Source organism: Marmota monax, unplaced genomic scaffold, assembly GCF_021218885.2.
Source record: "Marmota monax isolate L192 unplaced genomic scaffold, Marmota_monax_Labrador192_F-V1.1 WCK01_AAM20220418_F8-fsc00408, whole genome shotgun sequence".
Classification (NCBI taxonomy): domain Eukaryota; kingdom Metazoa; phylum Chordata; class Mammalia; order Rodentia; family Sciuridae; genus Marmota; species Marmota monax.
In genome coordinates this window covers 442,965-461,617 of record NW_026693691.1, presented here as the reverse complement: position 1 = coordinate 461,617, position 18,653 = coordinate 442,965, and the positions used below count along the sequence as shown (strand labels likewise).

The window sequence follows — 18,653 nt, the reverse complement described above, 5'->3', positions numbered from 1 at the left end:
AGAAATAGTCAGATGGTGATTTTCAGGGAGTGAGAAGCCTTTAACCATTTATTAAGATCATAATGAGAAACAAAACAAAATGGTAACACAAGCAATCACATTCTTTTGATTCTTCCAAGGATTACAGGAGAATAACAGGCAGCAATTTCCATTAAAGTATTTGAAGTAAATATTTCTAGTAAAATATATCCATAAAACATTCATCTAGGATGCATTACAAAGAGGATAAATTTCCTTTTTTTGAACAAATGAACAATACAATGATTTATAATTAATTTTACCCATATGTATTTCTTTTTCTTTAAAAATTTACTAAATGAAGAAGTTAATGTTTAGGGCAGTTATAAAGCATTTGCCTCACATGGAAAAGACAATGGATTCAGTCTCCAGCAATGCAAAAACAACTAAATAAAATACTAACTGAGAAGGCAACATATTACATTTATTTTATCAATAAAAAGTAATATTGCAGTTGCTGGACATAATGGATACATGGACACATGCCAGAAATAGCAAACCAATTAGGCAAACATCATTTCTTTCTTGGACTATGTAAGTTTATTTTATCTTCATATTGTACATAGGTTTAGAAATCACAGTCATGGAAAATTATATTATCATTGTGTGTTATAGATGTGTGTAATATAATCATACACAGATTCATTTATTAGATGAAGATAAAGTGTGAAAAAAATGTATAACCTGTCATGTGAAAAAAAAATTGCCTTTCCAATTGCCTCTTTTCAAAGCATGTTACTGACCCCAAAGCACTGGAATTACACTGAATGTTTGTATGCTCCCAGATTCATATATTGAAGTCATAACTCCCAAAAGAGGTTATCAATGTTAGATTAGGTTATGTTGGTGGAGCCTACATGTTGGGAATACTGTCCTTACAAGAAGACAGAAAGGGTCACTTCTACACTCCAAAGCTAATACACTGGGAAGGCTGCATAGGACATTGTGAGAAAATAGTCATCTGGAAAACTGGAAGATGGCCCTCACAGGAGCCAAATCACCTGGCACCTTGACCTCGGAGCTTCTTAGAATCCTTACCAATGAAAAGTAAATTTCTTTTCTTTAAGCCATTCAGTGTATTTTGTTCAGGCAACCCACATGGACACATACCGAAATCAATGTGAAATTTTTGTGTGTCTGCCCCACTGCAATTTAATAAATTAGAATTTCTAGAGAACAAATATGGTCAATCTTTCCCTTGATGAAATCTCAAAGAAATGTTTAAGCAGTGTCAGGTTTAAAAACTAACACAGATACAATAGTACCTAGGGCACCTCAATAATTGATCATCTAAACCAGTACAGTATTTAGAATAAAAGGAGCATTCCAACAGTTACAACAGGATAGTGTTAATGTGCACATGTACTAATAAAACCAGTGCATAAGGCAATATTTCACAGGTATCTGTACATTTAACCCCTTTTATATTTGGAAAAAATTATCTATAAAATTTTTATTACTATGAAATGTAGTTTCCTAAATAAAAGAAGGCAGGAAACAAATAACAAAATGAGGGTGAGGGGAAGTGAATTTATATGTGCATTTATTCAAAATATATATTTTATTCTGTAAAAAATAAAAGCAGCTGTTGCTATAAGCATTGAGAATGAAACATTTGTGAGTTATTTTTGATTTAATGATTAAATATCTATGGAAATACTTTCCCATGTAGAGAAAGGATTATTCATATATAACAGGAAAATCATTCACTTAACAGGAGTGAAGAGAGGAAAAGTCAGAATGGCAATTATCAAGAAAACAAGTAACAATAAATGTTGGTGAAAATTTTGGGGAAAAGTTTCACTATTACTATAGAAATACTTTGGATTAGGCATAGGAGAGTGAAAGGAGGAGTCAGGTGTGGAGTAGGAAGCATAGCAGAATTAATTGGACATTATTACCCTATGAATATATATGGTTACATGACCAGTGAGATTCTATATCATGGTCAACTAGAATAACGAGAAGTTATGCTCCATTTATGTAATTGTCAAAATTCATTCTACTGTCTTGTATAGCTAACAAGAACAAACTAGAAAGAAAGAAAGAAAGAAAGAAAGAAAGAAAGAAAGAAAGAAAGAAAGAAAGAAAGAGCAAAGATGTATCCTCTCCCTATCCCTACTCCTTTGAAAGGAAAAAATATATAATTTTCATTTTTCTTTTCTATATTAAAATCTAAATGAGTGAACAAAACATATGTTCCTGTGTTTTAATCAGTTTTTTTTTTTCTGATGTGACTAAAAGACCTGACAAGAGTAATTAGAGGAAATAAAGTTTATTTAGGAGCACGTGATTTCAGAAGTCTCAGTCCATAGACAACCAGTTCCATTCCAGGGAACACAAAATGAGGCAGAATATAGTGGAAGAGTGTGGCAGAGGAAAACAGCTCAGGACATGGCACCAGAAAGTAGAAGAGAGAGACAACCCCTCTCATCAAGGACAAAATTTATACCTCAATGGCACATCCCCCAAGTAAGCCACAACCTCCAGCCACATTCTACCTCCCTGTGGGTACTTCTAGGTTATCACAATGCATTTAGTCGTTTTTTAAAAGTCTTCATAGTCTTAACAATTTCATCATTACCAAAAGTTCAAAAACAAAGTCTCTTCTGAGACTCAAGGCAAAGTATCAATGAGAACCCCTGTAAAAATCAAAAGCAAGTTACATATTTTCAATACATAAAGGAATAGAGTAAACATTTCCATTCCAAAAGGAGAAATAGAGGCATGTAAAGAAAGTATAGGACCAAAGCAAACTGAAATAAATCCTAGCAAACAAGTCCTTTAGCTCTAAGTCCAGCATCTGGGGCACATGGTATCCTGATGTTCTCCTCAAAGGATTTGTGTAGCTCTTCCCAGTGACCTTGATCATTGCGGTCCAAATGGCCTGTATCAGTTTTTCTCTGATCAATTTCTGCAGGTTTCCTTGGCAGATGTTCTATAGTACTGGCATTTCTTAATCTTGGAGGTCTCACTGCAGCTTCAACTTCGTCCTCACATCTTCATGCATTGCCCTTTCAGTGGGTGCCCACAGGACTCTGACCCTGCTGCACTTTGATGGCCTCCAAGGTCTTCCTTTGAAATATGAGTGGAAGCCTCCATAACTCCTTAACTCCAGCATCCTGTAGAACCAGGACCACATAGTTTATGCAAAGGTTTGTTGCCTTCTCGAGCAGTAGCCAAGCCAACTGTAACCCTGGCTGCAGCAGCCTCAGAGTGCCTGGACAGCTGAGCAGAGAAAGCTCCACTTACCAGGGACAAAATATAAACTGCAAAAGCACACCTCCAAACCCCACCTCCTCAAGCCACACCCAACCTGCTTACAGTTGTCACTCAGTTAATCCCCATCAGGAGTTAATGCACTAATTTGGCTAAATCTCTTATAATACAATATTTTTATCTGAAAATTTTCTTTCATTGTATCACACAAGAGCTTTTGGGGGACACCTAATGTTTAAACCATAGCATCCTGGAACCAATAAGATACTTCAGTAAGTTAATGGAATACAAGTTTAATATACAAAAGTCAATCACTTTGCTATACAGCATCAATTAATAAATGGAGATTGAACTTGAGAACAATATGCTTTGAGTATTAGCCAGTTATAAGTCTAAAAAAAATGTGTGTGTGTGTATGTGTGTGTATTATGTGATTTTGCTATGGTGGAAAAAAAAAATATATATACACACACATACTACAAAATTGATGAAAAAAATTTTAAAAATACTAATGGGGAAAAGTTACACATTCAGGGGTTGAAAGACTCAATATTGTCAAAATGTCAATATTGTCAAATTATTCCCAACTTGATCTACAGATTCAGTATAATATCAATCAAAACCCAAATGTTATTTTTTCAGATATTACTGAAATGGTTCTAATTCATATTTAGAATGACTAAGACCCAGAAAATCCAGCACAGTATTGAAGAAGAATAGGTCAAGATACTCACTCTACCTAAGTTCAAGTTTACTCTAATCCTATGCTAATCAAAATAGTGTGATATAATGAAAAAATAGACAAAGAGTTCCACGGAACAGACTAGAGAGCCTTACAAAATCAGAAGATACAATTAACAGATTTTCACAAGGAAATGAAGCTAAGATAGAGAGAAAACAGAGTTTTTCTTAACATGGCTAATCCATTCTTTAATGAAAACGATAATATGAACTACTCATCTATATGCCAAAAAATATGAAATTAGTCCTTATACACTTCATAAAAATTAACTCAAAATGAAATGTAATCTTAAATGTAAAATTAAAGAAATCCCTAGGAAATAATATGGGAAAAAGCCCAAGTGACTTGGCTATGGTGGGTATATTTTAGATAAAACAACCAATGAATTATCTATGAAAGAAATAGTGGACATGTTGTACTTCATTAATTTTTTCAAAGTCTATTTTTTTTCAAGATATTGTCAAGAGAAAAAGAAGTTAAGTCAGACACTGGAGAAAATATTTGCAAAGAGCAAACCTTAAAAAAAAAGTGAAATGGTTGATTTTATGTGCCAACTTCACTCGGCCACGGACAGCCCACATATATGGTTAAAAATTATTCCTGGGTGTCTCTGTGAGAATATTGCTACATATTCATATTTTAATTGTAAGGATCAGTAAAGCAGAGGTCCATTCCCAGTATAGGTGAGCATCATTTAATTTATTAGGACCCTGAAAGGAGTAAAATATAAAGCAAGGGAGAATATGCCCCTTCAGATGCCAGAACAAAGCTGGGTCTTTGTTCTTCTACAGTTGAACTAGACTTTCTATCATCAACACTCTTGATTTTGACATTCAAATATGGACTGGTATCCAGGTATGGTGGGACATGCCTGTAATACCAGTGGATCCAGAGGCTGAGGCAGAAGGATTGCAAGCTCAAAGCCAGCTTCAGCCAGCCTCAGTAACTTAGAGAGATTCTGTCTCAAAATAAAAAATAATAAAGGGCTGAGGATGTGATTCCATGGTTAAGAGCCTCTGAGTTCAATCACTGGTATAAAATTAAAATTAAAAAAAAGCTTGAGGATAATAACTATAGAATTTTTCAACCTTCACCATTATCTGAGAAAATTTATCTTCATGATTTGCTTTTTATCTATCTGTCTATCTATCTGGCAAATTATGGATTCTGATTCTCCAGAGAACCATGAATAATGAAGACTGCTTCATATATATCACAATACATAAGCTAAAGCAAATTTAAAATTCAAAAGCAATAAAAAAGTGGAAAAATATATTTTTAAGTGGTCCAAAGACCAAACCAGACACTTTATGAAATAAGGTATATAGATGGCAAATTAATATATGAAGATATTCAACATCATATATTATTAGGGAGATGAAAGTCAATACTTTAATTAATCAGACACCACTATGCACCTATTTAATTAATTGAAATCAAGAGCCCTTAAAACAACAAGTGTTGGCTAGGTTATTGAGCAACAAGATAGTCATCATTGGTGGTAAAGACTACTATACAACCACAGTAGAAGACAGTTTGAGAGTTTCTAACAAAACTAACTCTACTCATACCATGTTATTTGACATTCACATCCTGGCATATACTGAAATGAGTTGAAACCTGATATTCACACAAAAATCTCTGCACGGAATTTTAGTACAATTTTAATTATAATTCTGAAATACAGCAGCAATCAATATATTCTTCAGTAAATCAATATGTACATAACTGGCAGTGCATCCATGTATGGGATATTAGTCACCACTAAAAAGAATGATCTGAACTATCAAGCTATAGAATGATAGGGAGAAATTTAAGTGGATATTTTTAAATGAAATAAGACATCTGAATGAGTAACTCCTGCATATTTCAATTATATATCATTCTGGAAAAGGCAAAACTGTCAAGACTATAAAAATATTTTTTTTTCTAGAGATTGGTAGAAATAAGGATTGAATAAGTTGAGAAAGACAATTTACATAGTATTTTAACTATTCTATGTGATAATCTAATGTGGACACAGGTATTTTTTATTATTATTAGAATTCATAGAATGCACAACACCAAAAATGAGACTAAATGTACAATCCAACTTCAAGTGATAATGATGTGCTGAAGTAACTTCATCAGTTGTAACAAAGGTACCAACTTGGGGGGAGATGTCTATAGTGTGCAAGTCTGTGTGTGAAAAGGGGAGGGAGAAAATGGGAGTCTCCGTACTTTTCAATTTTGCTGTGAGTCAAACTAAAATTCTATTTAAAAAAAAATGACTGTGCACTGTTTATGCTCCAGGCCATCTGCTTTCATATACCTGGGCTTCAGGTTAGATGAGAATAGCCTGCCCTGGACTGTGTTTCTATGGAAAGTTGACTGTGGCACTCCCAGTTGCCAACAGGACTCTAGGGGTCCTGGCTAAACTCATGCAACAAGGCCATCTTCAGGTCAATGTGGATTTTGATGATCCAGACATACTGGCTACTGCAAAGCATTTGTCAGCTTATTTCCTTTCCTTTACACTGACAAGTAAGTGTCTGCCCTATAAAAAATAAAAGCACCCTACTGAAATGATGAAGGTTCATAGGATACAACAGGGCATCTCCCTGGTTTTCCTTTTCTGGTCCTCTTAAATGACCAATATTCAAATTACACATTAAAGAGATATCTATAAAGTTACTCTGCAAGGATGGGTGATGGGTTTTATCTTTAGATATATAGAGCTTGAAAGCCTTATTTTACTGATTATGCAGTAGAAGATCATCCTTGACAACATCCTCACACTCCTTCCCATCTGAGTAAATTTCCATTTATAATTTATTCTTCTCCAAAAAGTCATCTTTATTTTTTTCTCAAATACTAAAAAATATATATCCTTTCTCTAAAACATTTTCAAAAATCCTTTGCTAATTTATTCCTGCATCAATTCAGTGACTACTTATGCAATTATCATATGTGATACAACATTGTTCTTTTTAATAAAGAGGCTTGAGGCTTTGCATATGCATGAATTAGATGAATATCATATTATTAAAATTTATTGTGATAAGAATAATTTTCATTTTTATTTAGCTTCAGGGGGTTTTCCTATACTTTCTCAGTTACATGTTCACAAGGTTTGAAAGTCCTGGAATCATCTTTTCATGCCAGAGGCTCTCCTCTCAAAGTTATTACACAGAAAATTCATTCAGAAAAAAGAAGAAGAACAACAGCAACAACAAGAAGAAAAGAGATGTGGTCTACAGTCCCATATATTTTCTCTCATATGTGGAAGCTAGAAAGAAAAAATAAATGTTTTGTTTTTGGTACCATGAATTGAACCCAGGGGGTCTTAACCACTGTGCCACATCCCCATCCTAAGTCCTTTGTTATATATTTTATTTTGAGACATGGACTCCCTAAAATGCTTAGGGCCTCCTTAAGTTGCTGAGGCTGGCTGTGAACTTGTAATTCTCCTGCCTCAGCTTCCTGAGTTGCTGAGTGCACCACCATGCCCAACTAGAAAAAAATAAATTTAATTAAAAGGACAGGCTCTTCTAAAAACTGAATGGAAAGCAGAATAGAGAAGAATAATTATAATGCACCAGTAAAAAGGGGAGTATTTTTTATAAAGTGATAGATCTTTTCCAATCCTAGGACTTTTTTTTTTCCTGAATATACAACTTCATTTTCTCTGTCATTTCAAGAAATTGTATGTACAAATGTTTGGTAAACTTTACAGTTAAAAGTTTCAATTGGCAACTTCCAACAAATTGTAGCAATAACTAACTAAATGTGAGTTCAAGAGAAGTTCTTTTTGTATAGACATAAATATACATATTTATAATATATATCATCTAGGTGATTTTTTAAAAATTTTTTTAAACAATAGGCTCTCAGTTAACTTGGTCTTCTGTAAAATGTGGTTTTGTTTTTTAAATTTAAGACTACTGAAAGGGCTATTGATTTCTGGGGGATACAAAAGGGGTTTATATGTATAAACATTATAAAAAATGGATATATATTTTTTATGCCTTCATTCAATCCAAGTATCCATCATGAAGAAATGCATTAAATGTCTCCCTAGCAATATAAAATTAAAAATGTGACTTTTGCTTTATTTTTAGACTCAATATTGTAACTTTATTTGGCTAAAATACATATCTTATTCTTGATAAATATGTTTTCTGGGGAAATATATTTTTTCTCAATATAAGTTAAAATGCTTCTTTGTTCAAATGTCAACACTCCTGCAATGTTTCCTTCATCAAACTTTGATGACCCTATGAGCAAGCCATGTAAATTGTTCAGTAAGGAAGAAAATTAACCACTGCTTAAATCAGTAATACCTCTTAACTGAGACTTCTGAGAGGAACAATTGTGAAATGCTTAGCCCACTAGCAGAAGGAATCAGGGCAGAGGACTGACCTCAAGGGGCCATCAACCCCAGGAAATGTGGACTGATGGATATCTTAATTAGTCACAAAAAAAAAAAAAATGGTTAGGGATACGTGATTGCAGATAAATGACTCCATAAATCAGTTTTAGTGCATTGTTAAATTGCAGAAGTGTGGATTTCTTTTAAAAATATGCTGTTTAAAAACCATTTCTTAGATCAGTAGAGGAAAGGGAACAGAGGAAGGGAGAAGAGGGGGAAAGGGAGAATAATGGGGACTGAATTAGAGCAAAGTGATCCTATGCTTTATAATTATGTTAAAATAAATTTTAATATTATGTCTAACAAAAGAAAACATTTCTTAAAACATAAAAATATATCTGAGTAGCCTTTCATTTATGTAAAACACACACTGATTATTGTTTAAAATGCATGTATTACAGGAGTTATTAGAACGGCCTTACATAATATGGACAGAGAAGCCAGAGAACACTACTCAGTGGTCATTCAAGCCAAAGACATGGCTGGACAAGTTGGAGGGCTTTCTGGATCTACTACAGTCAACATCACCTTGACAGATGTCAATGACAACCCACCACGGTTTCCACAGAGTAGGTACCTTTTTCCTAGGATTTGAATATTTTACTACGCATTTATGTAAAACAAAATGAAATCCCTGAATATATAGTGCTTTGTTGTCTTCTGTGGGGATATTTTGCTTTTGTAGCTCTTGATTTTCCTATGGTGTTATCTCTAGTCAAAAGTTAAGACTATCGAAATCTCTCAATCCTGAACCTGCTATATAATGGATATCAGATGAAAAATGTGAATTTCTGCTGGCATCAAAGTTAACCATTCAAAACAGTCAAGTGGTGCTAAGTTACAATATCCTACATTTGCCAAAATAGTTATGCATTATTACAGCTTTCATGAAGATGTTTACAGTGCATTTTGTTATCGTAATTTTTGAATGTGTTTATGCAGATATAGATACATTTATGGTATGAATGATTGCTTTATGCATACATGTACACATACACTGGTATCACATAAAAGACCATTACAAATAATTTAATTACATGTGATCTCAGAATAGAATATCCATCTTGAAAACAGATCATGATCCAAAAGGCAATTCAGGGAAACAAGGCAAGTATTTATTCTGTGACTTTGGAAGGAGGTGGTGTTCATCCATCTTCAGAATATAGAGGATATAATTATATTATATTTTTGAGTATTTTTAATATGGCAGTACTGTGGATAACCACTCATAGAATGATCCTTAATTAACATAAAAATCCAATTGGGGTTTACTATAGATGTCCATCCTACCAAATGATGTTTAAAACCTGTAATTGAGTAGGTATGCTGGTATTTCAGCAAAGGCTCATCACAAGTCAGTATGAGATTCCTTTCCTAAGGTTCCTTCTTAATGTTGTTCTCAGTATATCCAGGCCTAACTACAATGAAATATTGTGTATTCCTAAAGCATAACAATGCTTTTCACAAACTTATTTTGACTGGGATCATCCTGTGCTCATACTGTTTAAAATTCCTGCTAAATTTCTCTGTAATATCTGTTGCAGATGAGTTGCTTCTTTTGATTTCCTCTTGACATGGCACTTTTGCATGCATGTTTATCTGTTCTAAGTCCCTGTGTCCTCTATCACTATGAGGGCCTCTAAGTATGAAAGAATTTTGATTTGTTTTTGTAATACTACTTGTTCAAGCCAGTGACCAGAACTAGATCAATGACTGTTAAATGAATGAGTGAATTAGTTGAATTTAAATACCCCATCAAAATTTTATTATTAAAAAGACAGCCAAGTTTATAGTTACATGAAAATCACTTAAACATATTGGTGCTGGAGATAAGAGTATGTGAATAGGTTCACTTGTGGCCTTTGCTCTATGAAGTATGTACGAAAGAAACTCGTAGATCATAGATGGGTCTACATTACATTTAACTTTAGATATAATTAAATTGCAAAATGTTTTAAAAATTACACTGTACATTTTTATCTATTTTATCACTTAATTTACATAATGGAAGCACATGTGCACACACATACACACACATACATATATATTACTGAGACAAGGGCCGTTATTTCATATGATATGACAATTAAAATTGGAAGTCTTTTTTAAACTTAGGATTCCAGAAGTTAATTCTCCTACTTAATTTTAATTTTATATTCATCAACCAATGAATTCTAGTATTCTATTGCCTAGTAGGTATCTAGGGTTAATAATATCACTTTTGGGGGAAGCGGTACTGGAGATTGAAATCAGGGGGACTCAACCACTGAGCCACATCTCTATTCCTATTTTGTATTTCATTTAGAGATAGGGTCTGGCTGAGTTGCTTAGGGTCTTGCTAAATTGCTGAGGCTGGCTTTGAACTCAAGATGCTCCTGTCTCAGCCTCCTGAGCCACTGCACTCAGCAATAATATTACATTTAATGTTTCAAAATAGCTAGAAAATAGAGATTTGAATGTTCTCAACACATATAAATGATAAATGTTTAGGATGATAGATATGCTAAATGTTCTCATTTGATTATTACAATATGTGTACTGAAAATATCATGGAATCTGAAGTTCAGATTAAGCTAATTAGATTTCTAATCTACCAATTTACATTCTATGTGGCAATTGATAGGATAATAAAGGGTAACATCTGAAGTAAATCTGAAATTCTCAAATCAACTAGAAAACAGAGAATGGGAAATATTACAAATATATTTTATTCAGCCTTCATTAAAGACACATTTTTATCTTATGTCATGAAATTTAGTAATAAAATGATAGCTTATCTTTATTACATATTTATTAAACTAAAAAAGGCAAATATGACTACAGAATATATTCTTTCAGAAAAATAAATATTAAGTGACTTTTTTTAATTTTGAAGTTGGACATTTTGAAATAATTTTGGGTTATGTACCTAGGAATTTACCTGAGTATGCGAATCATTTGTGATTTAAAAAATCTATTTGGTTATATTCTATGACAAAGTTATACATTCTATCTTCTTTTATTGCTTATTTTACATGGATATCTGTGTTTATGGTTATAAGGATATATTTTTATAAATAATTTGAGTATTATCAGTTAGTATTTATAAATCATTTTGTAATTCTTCACAGGACTTTTTTAATAAAACAGTGCTGACTTTTTAATTGAATTTTATAAGTTTTCATTCTTTCTTCCAGTAATTTACAAATGACTTTTGCAATAAAAAGTGAGAAAATACTTTTTTTAATAATTGAGTTACCTTACCAATATTTTAAAGACAATTATCATTCCTAGAGGAAAATCAGCTTTGTGCATGCTGACACATAGGAACAGAATATGTTAAGTTATGCTATTTTAAATATATTCCAAGGAACTAATACAGGATAATTACCCTCTTATGTGTGATATTCAAGTAGCCATCTTTATACTACATAGTATTTATGTATTAGAAACATCTTAGGTAGAGCCTAACTTCTTTCTTCTTTCTTTGAATTTTACTGTTTTGTTTATGAAGATGTTAGTTATACATAATAGCAGTATTCGATATGATGTATTAAAAATGCACATAAAATAATTTTATTCTGTTTACTTCACCCCCCACAGATCCTTTTTCTCTAATTTCTGGGTCTTCTTGATGATCCATAATTAGTACTCAACATAGGTTCCTTCGATTAAAAAGAAATTCCAGATTACATGTGTTTTTTTTTCTTCTTTTTTCAAAGTAGCATCTGAGCATAAAGCTGTATTTACATAAAAAATTTAAAACAGATATTTAAAATCTTTCTGCTTAATCTTATCAACAAAGACAAACCAGTTAAGTCCTTGTTTCTAACCACTTACAATGTCAATTTTCCCTAAGAAACATTTATATTTTTTCTCTTTTCCCAAGTAAATACTCTTCATATAAGACAAATGATAAATGAGTTGAATAAATGTAATGATCACATTAATTACAGCTTTTTTAGGCTGGAGATCAGGTATACTTAGGAAATATTCCATGTACTCATCTGGCAAAGTTACTGAAGTAAAGATACACATTCTTTTAAAAATCAATTAGAGTCAATACTGTCCTGGGAGGAAAAAGTATATTAAATGGGACAAGCTTCAGTGAGCCAAATTCCCTTTTATTATTCCCACCAAGTCTTCCTTTCTTCAGTTTACTACAGTTAACCTTTACTATTTTATGATGCAGTCTAAGAAATCATGTGCAAAAGATCACATATGGTGAATAAAATTATGGCACATTCAGAAACAAAAATATGAAATAATGAGATCTGTATGTCTATGATGCTATAATTCTAGCTCTGTTTGAAGACATTAAAAGAAAAATTCATTAATGAGGTAGGAGTTAGCAATATGAAAGTTTCACACATATTCAAAATATGATGAAAAGACTTTATTAGTATAGTACATATAGTTTGATGCCTGAAGCACAACAGTGTGCCTTGCCTTACTTGGTAACTCAAAAATTCTAACCTTCCTATTGAAAAGTCAAGTAAAACTAACATTTTGAAGGTAGTTATAGTTTAGCAATTATGTTACTCACTTTGGGGGATCAGATTTTTCTCGTCATTTTTAACTCCCTGCATTTGTGGCATCTCTTATTAATTTTCCAGTTCTGAAGAAAGGTTCAAACATTAAACTTTCATGTCTGCATTTTATTTTTATATTGTGGTGTTCTATATTTGTATGTACACACATATACATACATCTATATATCTATCAATAGGTACAAATGCATACAGTAAAGGAATTTTTGTCTTAATATTCCTAAAGAATATAGGTACTTATTTGTCTTTTCTCATGTAGGTATAAGTTCATAAGTTATTGTGCTTTACTTTGTTGTGATTTGCAGTTATTAACTTTTTTTTAATAAACTGAGGTTTGTGATAACAATGTTTCACCAAAAGCATATACTCACTTCATGTCTCTGTGTTACATTGTGGCAATTCCCATAATATTTCCAATTTTGTCATTATTATTATCTCTCTCATAGTGATCTGTGACAAGTGAATTTAGTGTTACTATGATAATTGGTTTGGAGTGACACATAGCAACCTATCTCACTTAATGCATAAGTGTTTTGCGTATGTTCTGACTGTTCATCCCTCTCCCTTTCCTTGGGCTTCCCAATTCCCAGAGACACAACAATATTGAACTTAGGACAATCTATAACACTATAACCCCCATAAGTGTTCCAGTAAAGGAAAGAGTCACATGTCTTTCACTTTAACTTAAAAAGTGGAATTTAGTAAGCTTAGTGAGAAACATTCAAAGCCAAGATAAACAGAAAACCAGGCTTCTTGCATCAGTCAATTTGTGAAGGCAAAAAACAAATTTCTTGAAGGGAATCTAAGTGCTGCTACTCCAGCAAACACAAATATGATAGGCAAATAGGATTTTTGCTGATAATAAGAAACTTTTTTTCTGGTTAGAATAGGGGATCAAACCAGCCACAATGCCAAAAGCCAAAGCCTAATCCAAAGTAAGGCCCTAATTCTCTTCAGTTCTTTGAAGGCTAAGAGACAAAGCTCTCCATGACTAGGAGAGACTGGTTTGTAAGGTTTGAAGAAACAAGTTGTCTTTATAACACAAAAGAGCAAGACAATGCATCAAGTGTGATATGAAGTTGCCAAAGTTATTAACTAAGGTTGTTGATGGTAGTGGTTGCTCTAAATAGCACATTTTTAGTGTAGATGAAACTGGCTTGTACTGAAAGATGATTTCATCTAGGATTCGCACAGATAGAGAAGAGAAGTCAATCCTGGCTTCAAAGCTTCGAAGACCAATTCTTCCCCTTTTCAGAGACTAAAGTAGCCGATGGTGTTAAGGGAAAATCAGTGCTAATTTGCCATTCAAGAAATTCTAGATGCCTTTAGAATCATACTACTCTACCTGTGCTCCATAAATAGAACAACAGGTTGTGGATGATGTTACGTGTGTTTACAACATAATTTATTGAATATTTAGGCCCAACATTGAGGACTATACTCAGAAAAAGTAAATTGCATTCAAAGTCTCATTGACAATGTACCTGATCATATAAGTGCTCTTATGGAGAAGTACAGTGGAATTACTATTATCTTTATGTCTCCTAACAATAAATCTATTCTGTTGCCTACGAATCAAAGAGGAGTTTTTATTTTTAAGTCTAATTTTTAGAGAAACTGTAATTTCTAAATCTATAGCTACCATCAATAGTGATCTCTATGATTAATCTCTGCAAGGTAGATTGAAAACTTTCTGGAAAGAATTCAACATTCTAAATGCCATTAAGAATATTGATAGGTTTGGAATATGGCTCAGTGTTTGAATGTTTGCTTAGCACACATGAGGCCCTGGGCTCAATCCCTAGAACCACAATCCCTACAACTACAATACTGATTCTTCGTGGGAATTGATCAAAATACCAGCACTATCAGAGTTTGGAAGAAACTAATTCTAACCCTCAGTGATGACTTTCAGGGGTTTCAAGACTTTAGTGAGAAAGCAGTTAATGCTATAGTAATATTAACAAGAGGAAAAGATTTGAAGTATAACCTGTATATGTGAGTGAACTGTTGCAATCTCCTGATAAAATTTTAATAGAGAAGAAGCTGCTTTTTAGTATGAGGTAGAGGGAGAAGCTTATTGAAATGGAGTTGAATCCTGGTAAATAATGATGTGACTATTGTTGAAATAACATTATGGGATTTAGGATATATATAAACTTACTTGATAAAGCAAAAACAGAGTTGAGAGTATGGGTTTCAATTTCCAGGAAAGTTATACTATGGGTAAAATGTATAAAACAATATCACATACTACAGAGAAATCTTTCCTGATAGAGAGATTCAGTAGATGCCGGAAACGTCACTACTCTCTTAGTTAAAGAAAATACCACTTTCACCGTAACCTGCAGCAACACATGCGTCTGATCAGTAAGGATCAAGCTGAGTCCTTCCATCAGGAAAATCCTAAGATTCCCTGAAGCCTCACATCATTACTAAGATTGCTGGCATTAAAGTAGTTTTAATTAAGGTATATACATTGCTTTTAGTCATAATTGCATACTCAATAGTCTATAACATACCGTAAAGCCAATTTACAAAGCATAGAGACACCAAAGAATTTGTGACTTGCATTAATGAGATAGTACTACGTTATGGTTATGGTGTTCTGGAATTGAGCCTGATCTCTCCAAAAAATGCCTGTGATGACTTTGAGTTTTATTTCAGGAGAATGCTGGCTCCATGGGATAAATTAGGTATCAGTCTCCTAGTTACAATTTCTTTGGAATATTTTGTCACTGTCATAATTTCCCTTTTAAATGTGTGGCAGAATATACCAGAGAATTCATCTCTTCTAGGGATACATTTTTGGGGGAGGTTTTGGATAACTTACCTCACCAATAATATAAGGTTTTTATTTCTTCATAATTTAGTTTTGATAGGTCAACTTTTTTGAGAATTTTTTTCATAGATTATAGAATTTTTTGGAATATAGTGGTTCATGGTACTCATGAAAATCTTTTCCTTTCTGAAACATCAGTAGTAATGTCCCAAATTTCTTTTTGATTGGAGTAGTTTGAATCTTCTTTCTTTTTCTCTCAATCTAAAATAATTTCAACTATTTTGTTTTTTAATTTATTTTCATTTTTATTTGTTCTTTTTAATTATACATGACAGTAGAATTCATTTTGGTATATTTGTAAAAGCATGGGGTATATCTTGGTCTAATTTCATGGACCAAATATGAAACAATGGTCTCACCTTTTGCAGACCCAGATCTCTCAGCTCTTTGAAGGGATGGTATAAGAGCAAGTAGAAGCACGACAAATGCTTACCACTTTGAATGGACTTTTCTTAATTGAACCTTTACTTAGATACAGTAGACTTTTGTTTATAGGTTGAGTTTATCTGATTTCAAGTTTTGTTCTGCTGTTTCTATGTGGAAATGAGCCTCTGGAGATTCCAAATCTGCCATTTTGTGAGTTGCATCTTTATTATGCATTTAAATCAAAAGTGCTTATAATGTGTTTTTTTCCTGATCAAAAAAATCTTATTAATAATTTAATACATTAACTAAAAATACTACAAGTTCTGTTGTAGACATTTTGTGTTGTAGTTTTCTCTCTTCATGCATTTCTATTTTTTTAATGAAAATAATAATTAGCAAGAGTGAAATAATCTTCCAGATAATTTTCTTTTTATTCTCTTAAGGAAAATAATAGAAAAACAATCAGGTGCATAAATAATTATTAGTATTTTACTGTAAAAACAATTAGGTGCCTGATATGAAAAAGACACTTAAGTAAGAGTGTTGGGGAAAGACATCATTTAGTATCCAAAATATGGATCTCAGTATTTTATAAAATATCCGGATAAAGGTATAGACATTAGTTCAAGAGACCAGAAGTTGGCACTTTCTGCAGAACTCTAAGAGACCCTTTCTTTTCAATAAATCCACCTCGTCAAGTAGGAATATCTGCTGTGGCTATCTGTGCTTGGATTTCTGTACGCCCTGTCTCCCTGATTATCAACACAGAGGATATGATGGACATTGCTATTCCTTTGCCACAGAGCTCAGAGTTCTTCAGTAACTCTTCACTGCTATAGATCAGACAGGACATACCTACATGGTTGATGACTGTTAAAGCAGCAATGGAAATTCTTCTGTTCTAGCTTGTATACACAAGAAATTTTATTCAGTGTGAGTGTACTTGGGAAGCATAATTATCAAATATTTTAATTTTCTAAAACTAGATCTTTATGAAAAGCATTGGGGATTGTTTCCTTACAAAATAACTTGAATAGTGGATTCCTGGATTTTGAAATTGTACATTAAATGACTTGAGATTTATCAAGAGGCCTTATGGGTTCATAAAATATTCTTGACATCAACTTCTTCATTGTATCAAATAGGTCTATGATAAATATTCTTTTCATTATAAAATCTTAAGGTGTGCAAATATGTTATAGCTATCATATATTTGTATATCATATGCATATAATATTTAATAATGTAATACATAATGTCTATAATATATAATACACCTACAATACATCTGAATAGCGTATCTCCTATACATTCACAGACACACACATGCACACACTTGTAAATTATCTTTTAATGCTTAGGTATATTCAATGACAGAATGCTAAAAATATTGCTAGTATAGTTATAAAAATTAACATTAAGCATTTTTATAAAACCTGTTTCAAAATATTCTTTTAGTTATTACACTATAAATTTCCCTTAAATTTTCCAGTTTTGCATTAGTAGTCACAAATAAGTGCATAGTCATAAATTAGCTTCTACTTTAAGTTCAATTTTTTAATTTGGAAATATTAGTAACTCTAAGCTCTTGAACAAATTTTAAAGACTGCAATGTCATTACTACTTTTGATGTGACTTCACTTGTTAGATTTTACTGCAAATCTCCTCATTTGCATGATTTCATTGGCTCCAGCCAACTTGAGTGATTTTTAGTATTAAACATTATTCCAGTAGTTTTGTGAACCTAAATTAAGTTTATGGAACTGAAGACAGAAAATTTAACTTTTATTTCTAATTTGAATGTTTAAAATATAATCCCTTTTTGATTTCTTAATTTCCTGTTATTTTCCTCTGTTGTTGTTGATACGTTTTTTAATATGATTATTTCAGTGAATAGCGAGAATTCTAAAAAAAAAGTAAAAAAAAATTCTCTACATTTGGTTCACTCAATTTAGTTTTTTTTTTTCTTTTTATTTTCTTTTTGTTAGAGAGAGAGAGAGAGAGAATTTTTAAATATTTATTTATTTTTTTATTTAGTTTTCAGTGGACACAACATCTTTATTTTTTTATTTTTATTTTTATGTGGTTCTGAGGATCTAACACAGTGCCCCGTGCATGCCAAACAAGTGCTCTACCATTTGAGCCACATCCCCAGCCCCTAGTTCACTCAGTTTAATACCACTAATGTTTATTATAAAATTTAACCATTTTATTTATTCTTTATTTTTTGGTTTGCATTTTAAAGTTTTCAAATTGTTTTCAACTTAGTTTTATAAACAGATATTGAGTTTTTGGTTCTCAAAATTCATTTCAAATTGCAATGAGAATTCAAGAAATAGTAACTGTTATTAATTTGGGAGTTGTAGGCTTATAGATGACACTTGGAACTATAGGAATAAATATTACCAAGTTATATTTGCCTCAAAGGATAGCATTGCTCCTTTTTGTAGCCTTCATTTCTATTTTGGATACACTAACTCCAGGGAAAGACCCAGCAAAATTCAAAAACCCTTGGTTCAAAATTCC

General features: G+C 32.4%; 1 protein-coding gene across 2 annotated transcripts in view; it reads left to right on the top strand.

Moving 5' to 3' along the window:
- Cdh18 (cadherin 18) overlaps positions 1 to 18,653 on the top strand; it is a 319,062-nt gene that overhangs the window by 182,741 nt on the left and 117,668 nt on the right. For both annotated transcript variants that reach the window (XM_046459923.2, XM_046459924.2), the window contains exon 4: positions 8,792 to 8,959. In XM_046459923.2, coding sequence (XP_046315879.1) covers positions 8,792 to 8,959 — 168 coding nt within the window. The remainder of the gene's footprint in view (positions 1 to 8,791; positions 8,960 to 18,653) is intronic.